The 21,452-nt window shown below is 42.3% G+C and overlaps 1 protein-coding gene across 2 annotated transcripts in view; it reads right to left on the bottom strand.

The window, feature by feature from the left end:
* The window catches only part of asap2a (ArfGAP with SH3 domain, ankyrin repeat and PH domain 2a), a 52,449-nt gene that overhangs the window by 9,511 nt on the left and 21,486 nt on the right, over positions 1 to 21,452 (bottom strand). For both annotated transcript variants that reach the window (XR_003834373.1, XM_029460510.1), the window contains exons 3-18: positions 17,241 to 17,386; positions 16,312 to 16,386; positions 10,424 to 10,473; positions 7,524 to 7,653; positions 7,107 to 7,192; positions 6,837 to 6,912; positions 6,617 to 6,703; positions 5,333 to 5,436; positions 4,748 to 4,817; positions 4,302 to 4,389; positions 3,706 to 3,754; positions 3,015 to 3,181; positions 1,821 to 1,954; positions 1,124 to 1,218; positions 269 to 458; positions 7 to 92 (exon numbers count right to left, since the gene is read on the bottom strand). Coding sequence is in view for 1 of the 2 variants with exons in the window: in XM_029460510.1 (XP_029316370.1) it covers positions 7 to 92; positions 269 to 458; positions 1,124 to 1,218; positions 1,821 to 1,954; positions 3,015 to 3,181; positions 3,706 to 3,754; positions 4,302 to 4,389; positions 4,748 to 4,817; positions 5,333 to 5,436; positions 6,617 to 6,703; positions 6,837 to 6,912; positions 7,107 to 7,192; positions 7,524 to 7,653; positions 10,424 to 10,473; positions 16,312 to 16,386; positions 17,241 to 17,386 (1,633 nt within the window). In the remaining variant the exon portion in view is untranslated. The remainder of the gene's footprint in view (positions 1 to 6; positions 93 to 268; positions 459 to 1,123; positions 1,219 to 1,820; positions 1,955 to 3,014; positions 3,182 to 3,705; positions 3,755 to 4,301; positions 4,390 to 4,747; positions 4,818 to 5,332; positions 5,437 to 6,616; positions 6,704 to 6,836; positions 6,913 to 7,106; positions 7,193 to 7,523; positions 7,654 to 10,423; positions 10,474 to 16,311; positions 16,387 to 17,240; positions 17,387 to 21,452) is intronic.

Here is a 21,452-nt window from a genome sequence, read left to right as displayed (position 1 = left end):
GTTTACCTGTTCTGAGTGAGGAAGTCGACAATGTGAAGAGACGTTCTATCCACCAGTCTGACTGCGAGATGAAGGGCCGTCTCCCCTTGTTCCTGAAATAAAAAAGGTAAAACATTTACACCCTGTATTCATATTCCCCTGGGAATGTGAGGTGTGTGTGTGTGTGTGTAGAGAATCAACATCAAGAGCAAGGAGGACGCCAAAGATTGTTAAGAGTCAAACTTAAAGTTTCAAAGTCACCACCGAAGTGAATATTTGGAGTACTTACGTGCCCGTTGGCTAAAGGTATGGGCTCCATGAGGTCGACTCCCTCGGCGTAGACCTGGATGAGGGAGAAGATGTCCCGGGCCTTCACTGCGTCACACAAAGTGTGCAGTCGCGACGTCGCATCAGGACATTTCTTCCTAGCGAAGCGTTTCTCTGTGTATTTGGCTGTGATGAAGTCTTTCCTCGCCTGCCTGGATGAACATGTGAAGAGGCAGCGGCTCAGATACAGCTGTATCGTTTAATGTCTTTATGTGCATTTAAACTGGGGACCGTGCACCAATCAAAAGCCACAGATCATAACAGGTCCATTAACATGCTACATTTGATTTTTTTTTGTAATCTGATAAGCATTTAATTGCATGAAGGTCATAAAGAATATGTTACTGTACTATATATTGTTACACATTACTAAATGTCACATTATATTTTATATCCCATGCTATATTATACCATATTATTATTACACTGCTTTATTTATGTACTATATTATATTTATGTTTGTTTTTTTACACTCTTTCAACATTTATCAGATTTCTTTTTTACTTGAATCAAACCACTGTAACTCTTTCATGTACTTTTATTTCCATTCATATTATTTTGATGAATAGAAACTTTCTCTATTCATCTGTACTGTCATGGCATCATTCATGCCCGTCAGATGTGTGAGTCATACTGAATCAGTACAATGCTGGTTAAGATGTGCCAATACGTCCCAGTGATGGTGTCGACAGTTGTTGATCGGCTGTGGCAGAGTGTAATGTGATACAAGTGAGAAGAGAGACAGACCATAGTCCAGGGAGAGTAATGTGTGTGTGTGTGTGTGTGGTGGGGAGAGAGGATGGGATGGGTGACTTACATGTCGCTGGCTGGGTTGGGTTTCACCACATTTTCAGCACTTAAACAAGCCTCCATGATTTCATTAAAGCCTGCATTCCCCACATTCTTGGCCAGCTGTGGAGCACATACACACACACACACACACATGAACACACACACACAAACCAGTTATCCTAGACATTTTCTGCACCACATACATTAATCTAAAAAGGTCATCATCTCACACCTCAGGATGCAGTACTGTGTGTGTGTGTGTGTGTGTGTGTGTGTGTGTGTGTGTGTGTGTGTGTGTGTGTGGAGCCTTATAAACTGCACAACGCCCGTCTCACTGTGGCCAACACGACTGGCGTCTAAACACCGATCACGACTGGAAGCATTTAATCCCGACCGTCCCACAGGCGGTAAATCTCTACACCAAACAGTGATTAGGAAAGCCATAAAATATCTCAGCTATTCTGAGTGTGAAGACTTCCAGAGGTCTTGTAGGAGAGGAGAATGAGGCCTCGAGTGATTCTACTCTCCTTCCTTCCTGTCTCGACTTACTGTCCCCTCTTGTCCTCATTTCCTTTGCCTCCTCCTCCAGTTTTATCCTGCCTAAAAAATCTCTGCAGAGATCCGTACCAAAAAAAATCAATACGATGGAATGACTCAAACTGAGACAAAAACAGGTGACGTGAGGGGATTCTGGGAGAAGACAGACGCCAACAGTGATTTACCAAGAGCTCTGAGGTGCTGAGCACGTCCAGAGTGAGGGACTGGATCCTGGAGTAGTGGACTCCGAGCTCCCTGTGGATCCCCGAACATTCAATGCAGGTGAGGATGCCCAGGTTGGTGGACAGCCACGTCGGGTCTGAGGGAGACAAACGGAGAAGAGGTAAACGACCCATGAGGGGGAAAAAGAGGGACGAAGGAATTTAGTTGACACGCTGTCCTTGGGCAAAAAACACTAAAAAAAAAAGCTAAAGTCGATTTCTGCAGCACGCGAGCCAACTTTGATGTGTCCTTGTGGAAAGCTCTGGGCTCTGGAAACTTAATAGCTGCCTGAAGGGTTTTTACTACCCGACAGCACACAATGTCAGGGGAAAGTGACCACGCTGAACTGTAACTAAGTCTGGCCTAGATACTCGCTGTATATGTAGGATGTATTACCGTATGTGTAGGTAAAAGTATATCGCTGTCTGGAGGAGGACATTTCATGGGATTTGAAAAATGTTTATGTATTTGAGGAAAACCGTATATCAAAGTCATGACAGAATGAGCATCCAGTCTGCAGGACTTTCAGCATGTTCTGAGCCACGGACTTATCATACCAAGACCATTCCAGCCCATTATTACTCATAACTATGCATACACATCCCGACTAACGCTTTACCAAAGCATAGCACACATTTCTAGACAGATTTCCAAATGCAAAATCAAATCATTTCTGTTTATGTATTTCAGAGTTGGAAAACCTGCTTCAAATAATCCACATATATATATGTGCATATATTGTTATGATAATTACTGCATCTTAAGGTTGGAGTACAGCTACAACAGTTCCACGACAGTGTTTAATGAGGTTTGGGAGAAGTGCATCATCTTCCGTACGAGTTTTCCTGAACAGTCTCGTAACAAAGATTTTAAAGAACAAGAACAATACAACAAAATAAAATATAAAGATTAATGCAAGTCGATTTTCAGACGACAGTTAATTCAAATGTTAACCAAATGTTGCTTATGGTATGCTCTGGAAAAGGTTCAGCATTAATGCAAAGTATGCAGTAGTATTACATAATATAGGAATATTTATGATTTGTAGTTTAAAACACTGGTGTGATCCTTTTTGTAGTCATCAACAATCCTGTGAAGATCATAACATTTGCTTTGATTCTGTGCTTTTTAATCATGTGTCACTCTTCGCCACTCACTGGGCGCTCCGCAGTCACAGCACAAGTCATTCCCCGTCATCCTCTTGACCTCTCCCAGGATTGCTTTGGTCAGCTCCTGCACGATGTTGTTCTCGCCGACATGCTGGTCCCCTTTGAAGGCCTGATTCAAAGCCTCCTCCTTACTGTTCTGTAGCACCGAGATCCAGCTGGAGGGAGGGAGGAGAGCAGGGGAGACAGGAGGGGGGAGTCAGGCACACGAAAATGAGAATAATGACAGAGGAAGAAAGAGACGTAGAGAGGAGGAGGAAGTAGGTTGAGAGGTTAGGATGGGAGCAGCCAAAGCAGAAAGAAAAAGGAGGAGGGAGTTAAAAAGGGGAGAGAAGACAGAAGTAAAGGGCAGTTAATAGTCAGGAGGTTTGAGGTAAAGACGAGGCCGAGCATCTGACTGGGTGTGAGGTAGGAAGTGTGTAGAAAGTGGCCTGAGGTGATAAACAGGATGCACTTAAGCACAAGGCTGAAAACAGACACAGACACACATATAGACACATATAGACACATATAGACACAGATACACACAGATACACACAGATACACACAGATACACACAGATAGACACAGCAGACACAGACACACAGATAGACACATATAGACACATAGACACAGATACACACAGATACACACAGAGACACTGACACACACACACACACACACACAAGGAACAGGCACTTACATCTGACAGTCCTGGTCGTCCTCGGCTTGAAAGTGATAAGTTCTGTCGTCTGAAACAAAAAGGAAATGGATGACACAGCAGAAGAGAAACGTGTGAGAGGGAATAACATTAATCAAAGAGAAGTGGAGATGGAGGCAAAAGCCCGGAGCAACTCCCTGCAGAGGGCATTAAAGTACCCTGCTGAACAGACAACAACAAATAACTATTTTATCTCTTATTTCTGTCTTCAGATCGGAATCACTCACTAATAACCAGCGACAACTCTTTTTCCACCTCTGCAAAGCAGGAAAGAAAACTGTCAAAATCTTTAAAGAAACAAGAACCGGAATGTTTGTCGCATGACATCCCCTATCCCCCCTTTATTTTTAAGAATGAGCTTATCTTTGGCTTGTTGCTGCTCGCTAAATAGAAAGAAAATTGAAATCCAAACGGATGCACAACAAGTCTTGGACTGCTGCCATCTGGATGAATGGAGCTAATTAAAATGGAGGCATTTAAGTGCAAAGTATACAGATTAGGGAAACAGTGAGCGCAGACAAAAAGGTGAGGAAGGCAACATATAAAATGAGAAGGCAAAGAGAGACGGCTGAACTTACGGGATATGAGGTCGAAGCTTCTCTTCTCTTCAGGGTTGTGTTTCACCTGACAGGTGAGCAGGTTGAGTTTAGCTGGCGGCCGGTTAGCCTGCGAGAGAGAGATGATGAACAGGGAGGGAGGGAGGGAGGGAGGGTAATGAAAACAACATAACTGAGTGAGAGTGTTGTGTTTAACCATATCTGACTGCTGCTGCAGCCAAATGAAACATCTGATAAGCTGCTCCGTGTGAGATGAGCTGCGTCAGTCTGACCAGAACTAAATCTTTATATGGGAACAAACAAAAAGCCGGTGCAGCGATGTGGGAAGAATGTGAACTCGAAACTGCAACTGCAGTGTGTGTGTGTAACTAAATAAATAGTGGAAGTGGAAGTCTGTTCACATATGTGTGCATTAGTATGAATCAGAACAAAACGCATGGATCCTGTGTTGTCCGTGCGTTACTTACTGTGCCGTGCGAGATGGTGAGGTATCCGTTCTTCGCCGTGCACTTTCTCTTCTGCCACACTTTCCTCAACCTGTGACACACAGGAGACAGTGGTTAGTAAGTCACATGCACCATGAACTTTAAACTCACAGGAGCAGATAATTGTGATAAAATATTTACTGTGATCACATGTCATAATACAGAACAGATGCATTAGCAGTGTACCATTTGTTCTACAGCTGAAACATTAGATGATTAATTGATCCACAGAACATTAATCTGCTACAGTAAGCTGTTTCCAATCAAAAACACCAGCGTCTCCAACAAGAAGTCTCCAACTTTTATGTTTAATATCATTGTAAACTGATATTTTTTTGGAATTGGTGGGTTGGACAGTTAATACAAAATTATGAGGAACGCTTTTTGCCATTTTGTGACATTTTATAGACTTTGCAGGTTAAAATCTTTGTTTCACCTTCTTGTATGTATGAAAACATTCTTATTTTAATATATTATATAAAGAAGAAAAACTTACTCCTACAACTATTATGCAAAGTAAACTAGTTTAACCACAACTGATCTTTGGAACTTATTTCAAAATCTCACCCGTCACTTTTCTTGTAAAGGTAGCCGCTGCGCTCTGTGCCGTGCTCCTTGTTCCCCTGTGGCTGGTGCAGGCTGTAGGTGGTGCTCTGCCGCACCTGTGAATCCTGGGAAAACACACACAAACAAATAGAGACAAGAAATCAGAGCCTTTAATCAAATAAAAGAAAAAGAAAAAGCAGGTGCTGCACGTGGGATTTGCAAATTCAAATTGCCGTCAAGTGGGAGCCGCTGAAGTGTTAAATGGCTCAGATTTAATCTCTGATTCTGAGTTTACGGCTCCTCTTAGAATTTGTTAAGCAAGTATGAACAACAATAGAAGATTGCTGCCGTGAGCCCGAATGGTTTTGTACACAGGGAGCTTTTATACCTCTGAATCAGAACCTGCCCGGATCAAAAGATGAATCACGTTTAGATTGTAAACCTGGATGCAGTTTAAACAGATTCAATCTTAACTACATTTAATTTAACTTTATATTCAACTTTGACTGCAATGTAACAACAACAACTAACAAAAAAAAAAAAGGGACTAAACAAAGGCCAGATTTTTGTACGAGTGATGTAATTTCCTGTCTGGAAACACTACGGGAAACAGAGAGGACGACTTGTGAAGGCAGGCGTTGATGGGGTTATAATGACTTTACTGGTGTGTGCTGTTATCAGCAGACACACACACAGTCAACAGGATAATCTGAGAGGAGCAGGAATGCAGCTTTTCTCTTTTCTCTTTGAAAAGTCATTTAAAATCAAAAGCACTGAAACATGGCACTGACATATTTGAAAAAAACAACGATTGCTGCTGTAAATGAACATAAAATAATCTATTAATCTAGCACAACGACTGAAGCAACACCACAATGAAAACGGGATGCAAACAACCACAGAAATGTTTGTTCCAAGAAATCCACTTACTCTCCTAGACTTGTTTCACAAAAGACGAAAGGCAGCGAAGGAAAGGAGAAAACAACCTTCAGGTGAGACCAGGAGCTGCTGTAGTCTGCAGCATATTAAACGGTTTGCTAAACACAGGGCGGGGGTCAGTTAAAAATCACGTCCACTCATTCAGGTGGTGGAGAAAATGGATAACAGCAATGCATGTTTGGAACAAGTGGGAAACGCCTTTTCATACAATTGAATTTCCAAAGAGGCCACCAGTGTGGAAAGAGCTGAAGGTTAAATAGTTTGAGGATTGTCTATATCAAATCTAATCTGATTTAAGAAGATTAAAAGGAGATATTTGACCAGACATTAAAAAAAGGACCGTCGGCGCTGTGTGTGTGATTTTACCTCTTTCTGCTCCACCTGCAGCGCCGTCTTGAGGACGTCTCGTAACTGAGTCAGCTGTTTCCTCTCCTCATCCTGCACCTGCTTTATCTGTCGTAAAGAAAAGAGATCGAGAAAACAGGAGGAGAGAAAAGAACAAAGAAGGATTTAGCGTATATGATTAAATAAAAAGCTCAAGAGTCGAGTGAAGGAAAGAAGATGCCAGAGTAGGAGGTTTTCTCACCGTGTGCAGATCTGTGGCAAGTTTTTCTATGGAAGGCTTCAGGTTGTCCACAGCTTTCAAACCATCCTGAAAGAAACTGAACAAGAAGCACGTGAATTCAACACACTAGCAACACAGAACTACCACAAAATGGGTTTATATTTACATGCAAATGGCTTTAATTGTATAAAGTGACACTTTTCAGGTCCAATAACAACATCGGATGATCACAAATGAAAAGTAACAACACTGCCCTGAACACATTTCGCTACAGGATTTATTTTGTCTTACTTGCACTGTGCGTGGAAGTACTTGATGAGGTTCTGCAGCAGGTCCACTCCCTTCTTGATTTTGATCTCATTGACTTTGAGGAGATACTGTAAACATATTGAATACTGATTCAGGCTGAGGCAACACGGGCTCCATTTCAAAACATATACATCCCTTTCATCTCATATTCAGAAGCTTCAAAGTGAACGTCTTTCAAGTATTTGAGTTTCTAGAAAAGCGCTATACAAATCTAACGTATTATTATTAAAGCATCATTAAAGTAAAACATCACAGAGGTTAAGACCACACAAACATACTGAGTGCAATCCAATATGTTCTATTATAAAATGCTATACACCCTTTCTGAAATATACAACCCTAACCCTAACTTTGACAGACCTTTGCAGGACCCAACTCTGAGTCATGAGTCAGACTCACCTCACACATCTGCAGCTGGAAGAATCTCCTCTCCTTCTCCATCTCCTCAGCGATTTCCGCGCCGCTGATTTCCGTCCTGATCATCCCGTGCTGCCTGGCGTGCTCCTTCTTCTCCTTCTCTATCTTGGTGCTGCATGAAGTGACATCACAGGGGTCAAAAAGCGCACAGCACGACATGCATGTTAGCATCATGGAGAAAGAAAGTGTCGTATTGTGTAACATCAGCCCTGTTGCTGTTCTTGTTGGGGGAGCTGGCTGCCTGAGAAGTGTACGGCTTCTACTCATTAAATGTTTTTTTATGCACTGTACAGTTTTGAGAGTTATGGCTACTTTCACTAGTCTTCCTTCAGAATATTTTACTTAATTTTTGTCCATTTGCATCTGTAGATTTCTCATAAATTCACCAAAAGTTAGCATTAGATAATGCCTCATTTGGATATTTAAATTTCAGAAAACTTGTGATACAAAAGATAATTGTCTTAATGTCAGAAATCAACTGGGGAAGTGTTATGGTGATATATATTAGTTAATTATCTATTAGTTTTACCCTATTTAATGTCTCCCCTAAAAATGTCATTTAGATGACCTATTTTATAGTATTGCATTTCACATCTGACTAATTACACTTAAGCTGCACTGAGGTTAAGGTTAGTGTTTAGGGCATGAGCAGATGGATACAGTAGCTTAAGATTTGAATGACTGTTGCATTCTTGTTGCATTCTTGTTTTGGGTGAAACCTTTTTGCACACCAGGTTACCTGACAGTCAGCATTCAGGGCTGATTTTTCACAAACACCATAAACTCTGCATACAGTAGGCTATCTCTTACAGGCAATCCAGAAAACACACACACACACACACACACACACACACACACACACACACACACGGGAGGGGAGGCACCAGACCATGCAACAGGGCATTCTTTTCCATATGCTGTTTTTCTGACAACATATACCCTACAAAGGATGCAGCAGTGTGTTCCCTCTCGGAGAGACGGGACAAGTGCGTCAGTGTCCGCAAGCCGTTCATGTGCATCAAGACAGACTATACTCCTTCGTGTTCAACTGTGTTATCAGTTTGACCTGCAGCGAAGCTCAGTACAATAAAGGACTAAAACAAATACATACAAAAACTTACTTCCACAACTTTAAAGAGTGAAACTTAAAGTGGTGGGACTGCACAAGTCATATATTAATACATATTGTAAGAATTAAAAACTACTAATTAGTGTTAAAAGGAAGGTTTTTTAAATGTTTTGGGAAATACACGCAATTGCTTTCGTGAGTTGGATGAGAATCATAAATTGTCAGCTTTAGCTTTAGCTGTGCTGGTAGGTGGATTTTGTTACAGAATTTCCTCATCTAACTTTTCAGCCAGAAGGCAGATAAGTGCAAAGTATCTCTTCTCAACTGCTCCTTTTACATCATGACTCACCACTGTTGCACCACCTTTAAAAAAGGTGCAAATCAAAACTCTGTATTATTATTGTTGCACAACATCTAGTGTCATGTGTCACTTGCACTAAGGCCGTGTGATATGGTGATATAAACAACTCTGACTTGACAAACTGAGTCGTGGTGGGAGGAGACAGTTGTCGGTGTCTTTTCTTTTTTTTGCTATTCCAGAAAAATAAAGCAGTTTCGGTTACCAAAGTAATTGTCTTAGACATGGTTGGAAAACTGGAGAGAATCAAACACAAATAGTAAAGTAAGTCATTAGTTTTGGTTGTAAATGTAGCCAGTGTGAAGAAGCCAAATTTCATTTCATTATGAGCATACAGCTGGCCTTTGTCAGCACATGAATCTTCAGGCCTGACCGCGTTACAGCATCGTCGAGGCTGCGACTAATAGAGAAACTATGTTAGCCAGGCTGTTTGGCCGCCAGTCAACTGATAATCGGGCTGAGAACCCAGTCACTTTCAGTGCCGTCAGTTCAGGAAGTGATTCACCAATTGGGAAATAAAGACAGAAGACATTGGAGTTTTTAAAGATACTTTCAAATTTAGTAAAGGTTGGACTGATTTAAGTAATTACAAAACACTCTTCCTGAATCAACAGCAGTCAAAGTGAGACAACTCCCGACCTGGAGACTGAAAATAAAATCCAAACCCGGTAAGGTGTCGGATGCAAAGAGCTTTCAAACCAAATTAGGGACTCAGAAATCAAAGCTGCGTTGAGATCAAATAATTGATCTCTATGTATCTAAAAAGTACAAAAACAGCAGACAGCAGCGAGATCACAGCAGACCAGAGGGTCATTAATAAAGAAGAGAGGCAAGATACGTTCGGGCAGAAAAACTGGACTCTATTGATGGCCTGTGTTCGCCATCAATAGAGTGAAATCATAATAATAAGTCAGGACGGTCAGAAACAGTCACATAGCATCCGGATAAACTCTCGACGTCAGTACAAAGCCCGCAGTGTCTGATTGACACGGTCTGGAGAGAAGATGTATTACCCTTTCAGTAAAGAATGTCCTTTGCCGCTTGTAAAATATATGAAAGTGCTATAAAATGTCATTTATTCTTGGCATGCACAATCACAATGGTGTTGAGGTGTGGAGATGGAAAGGGGATGCTGGGGGCCGGTTATTCACATTATCAAGGCTGTGTTGACAGGTAATCACAGAGGGGAGGTTAGAGGGGGAGAGCGGTTAGTCCAGACAAGTCAGACAGAGACGAGATACAAACTGCACATTTCATTTTGCGAACTAACGGACACACGTGGCTTTAAACTCGGCAAGTTAAAACCAGTTTGAACGGCTGAACTGATACGTTCAAAGTAAAGATGGCAGTGTAATCACAAGGTTTTAAGTATTGGATCAGCATGGTGCACACAAACTGGTTCCATTTATAGAAAATAAATGAAAAGCTGTGGAGTATACATATAAGGTTTCTTACACTTTTGTTTCGTAGTCCTTCCAGGCTTTGTCAAATGGCTTTTTCAGATCCTGTGGAAAACAAGCAGAAAGTTTCAATTGTAAACAATAGTCAGGAATAACGTGCGGGAGTAAAGTCGGGGCTCGACCAGGTTGCCAATTCTTAATCCTCTTGACCACGTTTATGTACTTTACATCTAAAGTTTAAGAAATAGGGACAGCAAACAGAACAACGTGCTAACTAAATGGACCTTGTGGTGCTATAAGAATACGTCCGCCATAAGGCTTTACGCAGGAAAGTAAAACACACAAACACCATTACAGCAACCAGGAATCACCAAGGTGTCACCATCATTACCGTCACTGCTTACTAACTGTCACATATTAAAGAAAAATGCCTTCCCTTCTCAACCACTTATGAGCAAAGCGACGGTCTGTGTGTGTGTGTGTGTGTGTGTGTGTTTGCAGGTGTGTGTTTCATCACGATGTGAATCAGTAAGATGAATCATCCTCCTCACAGATGCAGAGCAGCCCACAGCTGTCTCAGCGGAGAGCCGGGCAAGGTGACTGTGGAGGGTTTTTGGGAAGGCGGTGAAATTGTTTTTTGGCATTCGTAACACCATCCCTTCTGGTCACACAGACAGCGGGCGACACTGAATTCTCATCGTCATGGGTCTGCTTGAGCAACGCGCTTGATTAAACAACACCCATTACACTGCGGCGCTGATTAAACAGCGATTATGACAAACAAAAGCAGACATTACTGGATGCAATTGGCTGTGAAAAATACAATACAATGACATGTATTGTTGCCTGATACCAGGGCCAGAACGCCAGGAAAATCTGCCCCACAGCGTGCAACAACAACAACAAATAATCAAGGGAATTTTGCCACAATTAACTCAAATGTTCTCTTTGTGATTAAATAGCAGAAACTACAGTAAGCACCTGCTGAATCCTGGCATTGAAGTGAGCTGTTTAGACCAACAACTAAACCTTAAGCAGCTCTCATATATGGCTTGCTGTGCATTTATGTCCATGAATGGTATAAGCTAATGGCTTTAGTGCATTGTTAGAGCTCCAGAGAGGACTGCGATCCCGCTGTTGACCTCCACTTCAACAGCAGAGGAGTGGCAGGCTCAACCTGTTAGCCCACAGGATCACGGTCCGGTTCACTGCGCCAAGCCAAGGAGCACTCAGCCATTCATTCAACCAGCTCAAGGGCAGAAACCACCAGAGGAAAGAGAGCATATAAGACTATAAAACCAAAAACCAAAGTGAAAGAACAAGCCTGTAAAGAAAAAAGCTAAAGCAGAAGAGGAAGCCGCTAATAGCATGTACTGTAGGTCAAGAGAGAGCCACAAAGAAAAGAGAGGGTGAGCGGAAGGAAATGTCAGAGCCAGACAGAGAGGAGAGAAATGGTAACAATGGCTAAAAATACCAGAATCAGGCATTTCCTTGGGAATGGCTAAACAGAATAGGCCACGGCACGGGGCAAATCACTCCCCGAGAGAGCAGCGAGCTCTTAGCGCCCTGATTCTCTGTCTGGCTGAATCCTAAGGACGGAGGAGGAATGTCACGCCCTTGACAAGGGCCTCCATTCTCACCTCTTCCTACCTACGACCACACATGTCCAGGAATAGCAGTTCCTGTTTCACATTCCTCACACCTTTACCCACCGCAGTAATGATTTTAGTTTGCACTTTTGGATGCAAAAACTTAAGAGTCAGTTCACCGAAATGACACAAAACCGCATAAATCTCTCACTAAACTCTGGGGGTGTCTGGTCATTCAGATAGTTTAGGTCAGGGGTCGGCAACCTTTACTATCTAAAGAGCCATTCGGCCCCTCTTCCACCAAATAAGATTTGTCTGGAGCCGCAAAACATATTTGATAACACAGCTTATAGATTTAATATATAGTTATACTATATTTGTTGCATTTATGAAATTATAGAATGACAATAAAAGAAACTTGCTATTTTAACCTGTTTCAACAAAGGAAAACACCAAACTCTTTTGAAGAGAAGGAACAAATACAGTGGCATGTTCAGGCCTACTTTGAAATAAATTAAACACAGAACTATGCAGACTATTTGAGTCCTCCCCATATGTGTTGAATAAAATAAAATGAATAGAATATAAAAATGCACAAAACAATAAAAAATTAAATGAATAAAAAAAGTTTTAAAAAACGTACAGCTGCAGCCTAATATCTTAAAAAGAGTAAACTTTTAAAGAGGCCAGTTTGTATTTAATTATGTGCGTTTCAGTGTGTTTTCATCCACATGGAGGTGGTGATCATTTCTTTGGATTTTAAACAGACACCAGCCTCACAAATGTCCCACAAAATGTCTTTCAACATCACATTGTCTGTTGTTTGCTCATTTCTCGCCACATATCAAGCACACAGGTCAGCCAGCATTGTTGTCAGGGAAAGAAAATGTATCTGTCCGCACAGAATTAAACAACTTTCCTCCGAAACTTATCTTTTTTTGGTTTTATCCATGGTTAGCATACCGAGTTAGGCGGGGGGTCTGCAACTCAAGATAAGCCACCAGCAGGGGAAGGCACCGCGCCGTTAGACACAGGAGAATGTGACGCATTTGTTAGTTGACGAAATATTAAAGAATATATTTTATTTCAGTGTCACAATATCACCTCGAACTCCAAGATAAGAGGTGTTCCCTTTGAAAGATTGTCCACTGTGCAACACATTTCTTTTGTCAAAGCTACAGGGAGCCACTTCAGAGGGGTCAAAGAGCCGCATGTGGCTCCTGAGCCGCAGGTTGCAGACCCCTGGTTTAGGTGCTAGTTGGTTTTCAATTTGACATTTAAATTGCTTGACCAAAAGCCAAATAAGTTCAATTTACTTAAAAAACAAAAAATAAGCTGGAACCAAATAATTGTTGTAATTTCTGTTGAACAATAATTAAAATTCTTGAATATTACATTTTCTGTCAATAAACTATCAACAATTATTTGACTGGCTATTACTCTGGATAACCCACAGACCACAGGGAGAGCTTCTGTGTAGACAGCGTTAAGCAACCAAGACACTACAGCGCTTCTGCAAAATCACATTACCTTTAAAGATTTTTTTAAATATCCTTTTTCATGCCACAAAGCTGCAGTCGTATTAGGAGTGGAGGCAGAAAACTAAGAGACAGACCTCTTAAAATTTTGTTATAATTTGGTTGAACTGACCCTTTAATATACTGCTTCTGTTGATGGTAAATCCATGGTTCAGTAACTTTAACAAACTACTGATGCTGCTGATGTAGTTGATAGCAGATTGTGCAAACTAATGGGGAAAAGCCTCAGTTAGTAGTCTCCGCTCATATAAAATCTCAAACATCGAGAATGCGTGGGTGTTTCAGTGTTCACGACCCACTGAACCCCCTCCTCACACTCCTTACTTACACAAACACAGCAGACTCTGCAGCAACTATCCAGACACTGTAACTGAATAGTGATAAGCTGGCATGACTCATGGTGGGTTAGAAATACAGACTGGTCAATGAGCAGCGGGTCAGCTGCAGGCATGACATCATGCCGGCGTCCACTCTGAAAGTCCGCTGTTAGCAGAAACATCTCGTGGACTCGGCACTTTTCCATTTTCCACTGATGGAGTGTGCGTTTATCTTCAGTAAAAACACTACTGGGTCTTCCAGGGACCCCGCCCCAGACTTTTACGCTTGTGCTGCACTAACTGAGCCGTATCCTGAGTATAAACTACTTTAGGTAAATATTTCTGTCAAAAAGAGGCCTTTTACAGAACACGTTGTGTGGTCAAATGGCCATGGAGGTAGATGAGGTGGAAAATAGTGAATTTTTTTTAGCTGAGTAACATCAGTGACGGGTTTTTAGGTTGTAGCCCTCTAATCACAGAGCCATTAGCGGCTGCCTCCCTCGGGGTAAATTCATGGCAGTCATTGACAGAGACAGCACCGGCAGAATATTAACAAGCTCAGAGAGAACAACGGCCACCAAAAAGCCATTAAGTCCTGAGTTAAATTAAACACACACACACACACACACACACACACACCTCCCTGCCGTCTAAACAGCCTCTTAATTGTTAAACTCTGACACTGAAGGCTTAATTCCTGAGGTTTATTGACACGGCAACAGTGGTGACATTTAAGCAAGTGTGTGCATGTCCTGAGGTTTGAAATAACCAGCAGCTCATTAGCCCCATGTAATTTGGGGTAATGAGAATCAGAGGGCTAATGAGCAATAAGTGGGTAAGCATTGCAGATGAGACTGGCTGCCACAGCTGGAGTGAGGAGGTGGGCAGCGGGACGTAGTGAAGGAGACGAGGGGTGAAGAAATTGGGGGAGTAACAGAAGTGGAGTTGAGAGAGAGACAGAGAGGAAAGCAGATAGAGGCCGAAAAACAAAACATTGCACCTTAGATACGCACAGAAGAGCAATAGGACAAACAGTTCAGAGGTCGAGACGGCGCCAAGCGACATAGGGTCACGGGGACAACCGCCGTTTCCATGGCAACCAGCCTCAGTAATGACCTGGCTTAATCGCATCATACATCGGTGAAAACTTGGAGCCAATCATGTGCCTGCAGAATGAAAGGTCACAGACGCCGCGGACAGTAACGAGTGCTGATTGCATTACAGAGCAGCAGCGACTGTTAACGAGAGTCTGTCTGGGTTTAGTCCGGCCGGTGGACGCACATGACTCACTGGCTGACTAACTGCTTTGTATTGAACCGCAATACCTTTTTGGTTTGTAGCACCAAGTATCAAAAACTACCAAATACTAAAAGCAGGCAATAAATGTCTGGTCAGATTTCATTTACTTTATTTTCTCATCAGAACAACAAGTCAACAAGCGTTTGGCCACCCTGGTGGCCTTTGGGTTTAAGGTACCATGTGCTGCAAACCTGGGCGAGGAGTGCTGTAGCATGCATTCCCCTTCTCCCTCGTTTCCTGGGATCTCCCTTCTGTGAGCTCTCTAAAAAGGTGTTATGGGATATCTTATGCGTTGATCAAAGGGCAAAGTTCTTGTACGCCTGCTTGTGTTTTGATAAACGTGGTTTGGTTTGTAGTTTGAGATTTGTTTTGTTAAAAGAAAATAAATGGATTTTAGAGAAAAGCATGTATATATTACATTATATTATATACACTCATATCTACTCAAGAGGGGCAAGTCTTTCTAAGATCATTCAGATATGGGTTAGGGTTAGTATTGGGTAACTGGCCTGTTGGTCAACTTCAAACAATAAGTTTGACTTTTATTTTACTTTTTCAAGAGCCAACAAAACAAGTTTTGAGAGTCAGAAATGACTGTTGGCCAACAAATTCATTGATTGGGTCATAAACTCCAAAATCCTCCATGTGTCACTGGGAGATTGTTCACCCTGTTGCTCCACGCGAAATGATGTGATGCAGATTTTTTTCCCCATGTGTTCAGTTGAGTGATCGCAGGCTCGCACTGAAGCATACATTATGTTGACTGATTTTAGACATTTCATGGAGCGATCGTGACCTTCACGCTGACAGTTTCGCTCAACTTCCCTCATGTTGCGTCACGCTAATACTTTAACCCAAGTCGGTTAATTATGGGTGAAGTTTGTATTAAATAACTATTTCATCAACTATCTTGTCGGTACTCAAATTAGATTTTTTTATGTAACGGGGGAAAGTGGCATGAGGTAGAAGAAAGCAGTTGTTAATAACCTTGTAAGTGAAACCGCAGGACGTCATGGTTGGCTCTAATTGTCAAACCACTTTGAACCTGCAGCTTAAACTTCACCACATGAAGAAACGAGCCATTAAACTGGTTGTGGTCACTGATAAATCAGCACAGGGCTAAACTCTATTCATCTACTCTTATAACACTTCCTGCTCAGTAGTAGAGTAACACAAGACCGTGATGTTTTGTTGCCTTACCCCTTTGACTCCCTTCAGGTCTCCTTTCAGCAGGCTGTCCAGAGGAAAGGTGATGATGTTGTTCATGTTTTGGAACTGGAGGAGGGTGAGGAGAGAGACAGATAAGAGTTGAAGGGTTACATCAGAGGATTTAAACCTGCGGGAGACAAAGTCAGGGGCGCCGACGCCACAGAAATGTAATCCTTTTAGTGTAATTAGTCTATGTGTCAAACAGGAAAGAGCTAAATTACAAAAGGGAGGCACTCACAAGTTTTCTTCTCTTTTTATTCAGTAAATGATGATAAGAGGCTGAATTAGGTACAACATTACTAGGAAATACAAATGACTAAAGCTAGGGGGGACATTTGGTTGATTATACTTTGCCTCAGCACCATTTCAACCAAGAAATTGAAATGTTCACATCATGAAAAGAAATCCATTATGAGACAAGTAACTGTGTGTGAAATGCTGCTAAAGCTTTGAGAGATTACATCTTCACATCCAGGTCAGGCGGGCAGCTCATATTTCTTTAATATAAAGGTGTTGAGATAACACCAATATAAAATCTCAAGCTCCTGGTCTCTGTGTGAGTCGATACAGTGTCCAGGGGGAAGTGACGGACCTCACATGATGGTGTCAGGTTTGTCTAATAAAGCTTTGGCTTTAACGGATCAGGTTGTAATAGATCCAGAAGATATTTGGTGTTGCAGTGGCTGTTTGGCCGTCTCCATGGAAAACTAGAGCTACCTCCCCGAGGGATTTCAATTCCAGCTGGACTCTGTATGTGCTCGATGAGTGTGTTAGTTAGAGAACACACACAGTGACTCAAGGGGATAGAGACAATTAGGGAGAGGATGGAAATCTTTCTTTGTCCCAGAACATTGTAACCCACTCCTCCGACCCACAAAGGAACACGTTACCACGTACCACACTATACGGTGTAGACTCACCAGGTTTTTGAAGAGCGCAGTGAGCTCCTTGGTGAAGACGGAGAACTTGAGGAAAGCTGAGCCCAGATCAGGATCATCTCTGTACACACAGTTTTCTCCAAACTTCTCCAGGGCCTGAGTGTACTGCTCCTCGTTCTCTACATGGGCTGCAAAACACACACAGAGCTCAGCTAAGACAGGTTGTCAACCTAAAGGGCTTTCACGCTCTCCGATTGTTACAAGTCAAAAATCAATCACTGGGCATTAATAATGTATGGTAGTCTTTCAGTGAACAAACATTTTCCGGCTGGTTGATTTTCCCATTACAGTTCAAGCTTTTCCTGCTGACCACCGGTCTGTTTATCTTCCCCAACGTTTTACCTCCAACATGTTGCTCTGATAAGCGAGTGCAACGCGTACATAGTTGAATCAGACCGATCATCTTGTTAGTTATTGTGTTTAATAGGTCACCTCATTACATACATGGTCTTTGCTGTGAGACGTAACGAAGCGCAGTTTAAAACACTGTGGGAAACGCTGCAGCGTTGCATATTGTTTACTGTAAATCAACAATGTGCAAACTAACTGATGAACAAAACAAAAGCCAACATCATTAGAGATGAGAACTCATGAGAGAGGCAGGGATCCTGTCACCTTTCTGCTTTGGAGCCAACAGAAAATGATTTGACAACAATTTTGATGATTGACTTATAACTTCTCCAGTATGAAGAATGCCTGCTTTTCTGTTTTACATCATCACACATTGAATACCTTTGGGCTGTTAGTTGAACAAAAGGAGGTTACCATTTTACAAACTAAACCATTTACAATAAATAATTGCTGATGAAAATAAGTTAGTCGTCACCCTACTTATGACAATAAAAAAAGAAAAGAACAGAGAAATGTGGAAGTGAAGGAGGTAAGTGAGGGGGGGGTTGTAGTTTTTACATTTACAATATATACAAAGTTGTGATTGCTCTGATCTGGAAATCTCTCCTTCCATTACCTTCTCCCCCCTCACCTGCATTTATAGTTTCATCCTTGCTTTGTTGCTTTATTAACGATCGTACTGAGACAGATGAAAACGACACTCATAGATCGACGGAGAGCTAAAACAGGCTGGACAAAAGACATCAAGAGACGGCAAAGGAAATGTTAAGCCGAAGACGGATGGGACGAAGATAAGAAAAAAACCCACTAAGTTGGCCCCCAATAGGAACAAACCCCCAGTAAGTTACCAGTCAGGGGGAAACCCATAAAACCAGCCGAGATCGAAGTCTCCCAGCGTGTCTAAAGTCTACCTAATCTTCCACGGGGTTAGGCCTAGATGATTCCACTTAATTCACTTCACGCCAGAGCAGGCAGCTGATAACAGCTAATGCCATTGGGACAGCGGTGGAGCGACGGATGGGGCACTGGGGACTGTTGCTATGACAACACTCACTAAGAGACAGAGGGGGATTTGAGGGTGGTGGGGCGGCATGACGGAGGGTACTTAAGGGGGGGGAAGAGATGTACACTAAAAGACACCTGCTGCCACATCATGACTTTTCATCACGCACACGCGTGCGCCAGGTTTATAGATGAAGCTGGTTAAGCTCATGTCTCTGCTGAAGAGATATCCATCATGTTATTAAAAGGGGAAAGCTAAAAGCCTCTGAGTCACTACCTGCTGACCTCCTCACATCAGACAAATCTAATTTAAACCATGCTGAGCTGGATGATAAAGCTCCTACGAGACGCAGTGCACAACTGGTACAATCCAGTATAAGAGTACCGGAGAAAAGGTACACAAAGTTGCTTCTTTGAGAATTGAAATGTGTCGTATAGAAATGCAATAAACTTTTGTCATGTATTTAGACGCCGAAGATCAACACACGCAGCCCGTTTACACACATCAGCTCCAGCTGTTGGGCTGTGGCGGCTCTGGGCCGACGAGGCGCTGGCCCGCTGCTGTTTTTAGAAGCGGTACATGGGATCCGACAAACTACCCAAACACCCTGTACATGTGTATTTGTTGTAACATGACCCAACACATCACAAACGCAGTTTACAGAGAAGCTTTGAACCTCAAATGACTGCATGACACGCGCCAAGAAAGTTCATAAGTTACATGGTAGAGAAGGGAACCAAAAGACACGAGACAGAGGACAGAGAAAGCCTTTTCTAGTTCAGTGCGGTTCTACATGTTGCCTAAACATTTCTAATACGTTAACCTGGTGTTCTGGGGCTTTCTTAAAGCATGTGCTTTTCATGGTTACAAGAGATTCCCTCTCTTCTGTAACTTTTTGTTAATGTTACATGCAATTAATTAACACTGAACATCCAATGTTGTAGCATTATGATGCTGAAATGACCTAGATCAGTGGTTCCAGATCTTTTTAGCTTATGACCGCTTAAAATAATGCAATTTCTACTTGTCATGAGACATGTCCTTAGATTAAGGAAAGTCTTTCAAAAGAAGCATAACTATGTGTAGCAGAAATGTTATTATTGCTTTCCTCCCGTTAACCTTCTTGTGACCCCTCAAATGTATCTTGCGGACCTTTGTTGGGATTCCGACCCCCAGGTTGGGAACTGCTAACGCACCGTTAGCATAAAACATTCTACTTATTTTACAAATGTAATTGAGCACAGTCAATGTTTTGGTTTGATTCGTTTGGTCTTTTCTGGAAATGACTGAAGAGTTATATATTAGCGTACGAGGGCTTCTGAGAGAACTTAATTGTAATTTCTGACTTTTGTAACAATGAACTTTACTTGTAGTAGCATATGGTTATACACCATCTGGCTACTTTCATTAAACATTTATATATTTTCTCTTGAAACAGAACTTTGTGTGTGTGTGTGCGGTTTTACAGATTAAAAAACAAAATAAAGTAAAAGGTTTTAGAGAAATGCTTGAATAAGAGTAGTGTGGCAGTGAGTGCTGTGTGTGTGTGGCAGTGAGTGCTGTGTGTGTGTGTGTGTGGCAGTGAGTGCTGTGTGTGTGTGTGGCAGTGAGTGCTATGTGTGTGTGTGTGTGTGTGTGTGTGTGTGTGTGTGTGTGTGTGGCAGTGAGTGCTGTGTGTGTGTGTGTGTGGCAGTGAGTGCTGTGTGTGTGTGTGTGGCAGTGAGTGCTATGTGTGTGTGTGTGTGTGTGTGTGTGTGTGTGTGTGTGTGTGTGTGTGTGTGTGTGTGTGTGTGTGTGTGTGTGTGGCAGTGAGTGCTATGTGTGGGTGTGTGTGTGTGTGTGTGTGTGTGTGTGGCAGTGAGTGCTATGTAGTGGGTGACAGATACAAAAAAAGGATTCCTGTTGCTTGACCTCAGGAAACGATAACCTTGTGTTGGCTGGAGGACAGAGACCATGAAGCGGACAGAACACACACGCGGCTTGTTTTTGCCGCTCCGTCGGGCTACCTCAGATCAAATCTATATCTCTCTACAAACTCTATAAGAAACCCTTATCCATCAACAATATGGCCACAGAGACGGGAGTAGAGTTAGCCTAACTGTTACCCACAGAAGACTAAAGAGACATCTTCCTTTATTTCAGTGACTATATATTCCCATTCAGGCCTTTTTCCAAATGCAATATGTTCCAATTAATACATGATATCATTCAGGTTTTAGGATTGTTCTTTGGACATTGGATACCAACAGGTTTTTGAATATGGGCAAATATTGTAACGCCGACCTTTTCCAGAAGGTGTTTGAAGGAATGAAAGATGGAGGCTGTGTTTGCACGGTCGAACAAGTCTGCCAATGGTGAATAACTTTGAAAAAATGTAATTTTTCATGAGCCAAGTAAACCGCTTAGTAGGAATATTGTCTTTTTCAGAAAAACAAAAGAGCAAAAATCGGAATATTTTGGGCACATAAAAGTAGTCAGTGTATCGTGTGAGAGTGAGAGTAAGAGAGTGTGTGTGTGTGTGTGTGTGTGTGTGTGTGTGTGTGTGTGTGTGTGTGTGTGTGTGTGTGTAGCAGTGACCAAAAGGACAAGGCCAGCCCAGGCACCATCAGATTGACTGTTTTCCTGATGCAACATTGTCGAGTGCTGCATTATTCAGCAACTCCATCCTGCCCAGCTATAGGTACAGCAGCTGGAACACACCGTTCACTCGTCTGCCTCGAGTCGTTATCTGTTCAGCAGCTTTGGCACGTCTGTCCGAGCAGCTCTGCTCGATCAGCTCCAGGTTCTTCAGGGGTTTGAGATACTGCCGCTGGTTTATTCATCAAAATCTACAACCTGAC

Source organism: Cottoperca gobio, chromosome 22 (genome assembly GCF_900634415.1).
Source record: "Cottoperca gobio chromosome 22, fCotGob3.1, whole genome shotgun sequence".
NCBI lineage: Eukaryota > Metazoa > Chordata > Actinopteri > Perciformes > Bovichtidae > Cottoperca > Cottoperca gobio.
The sequence above is the reverse complement of the archived record's forward strand: the minus strand, read 5'-3'. Positions and strand labels throughout refer to the sequence as shown.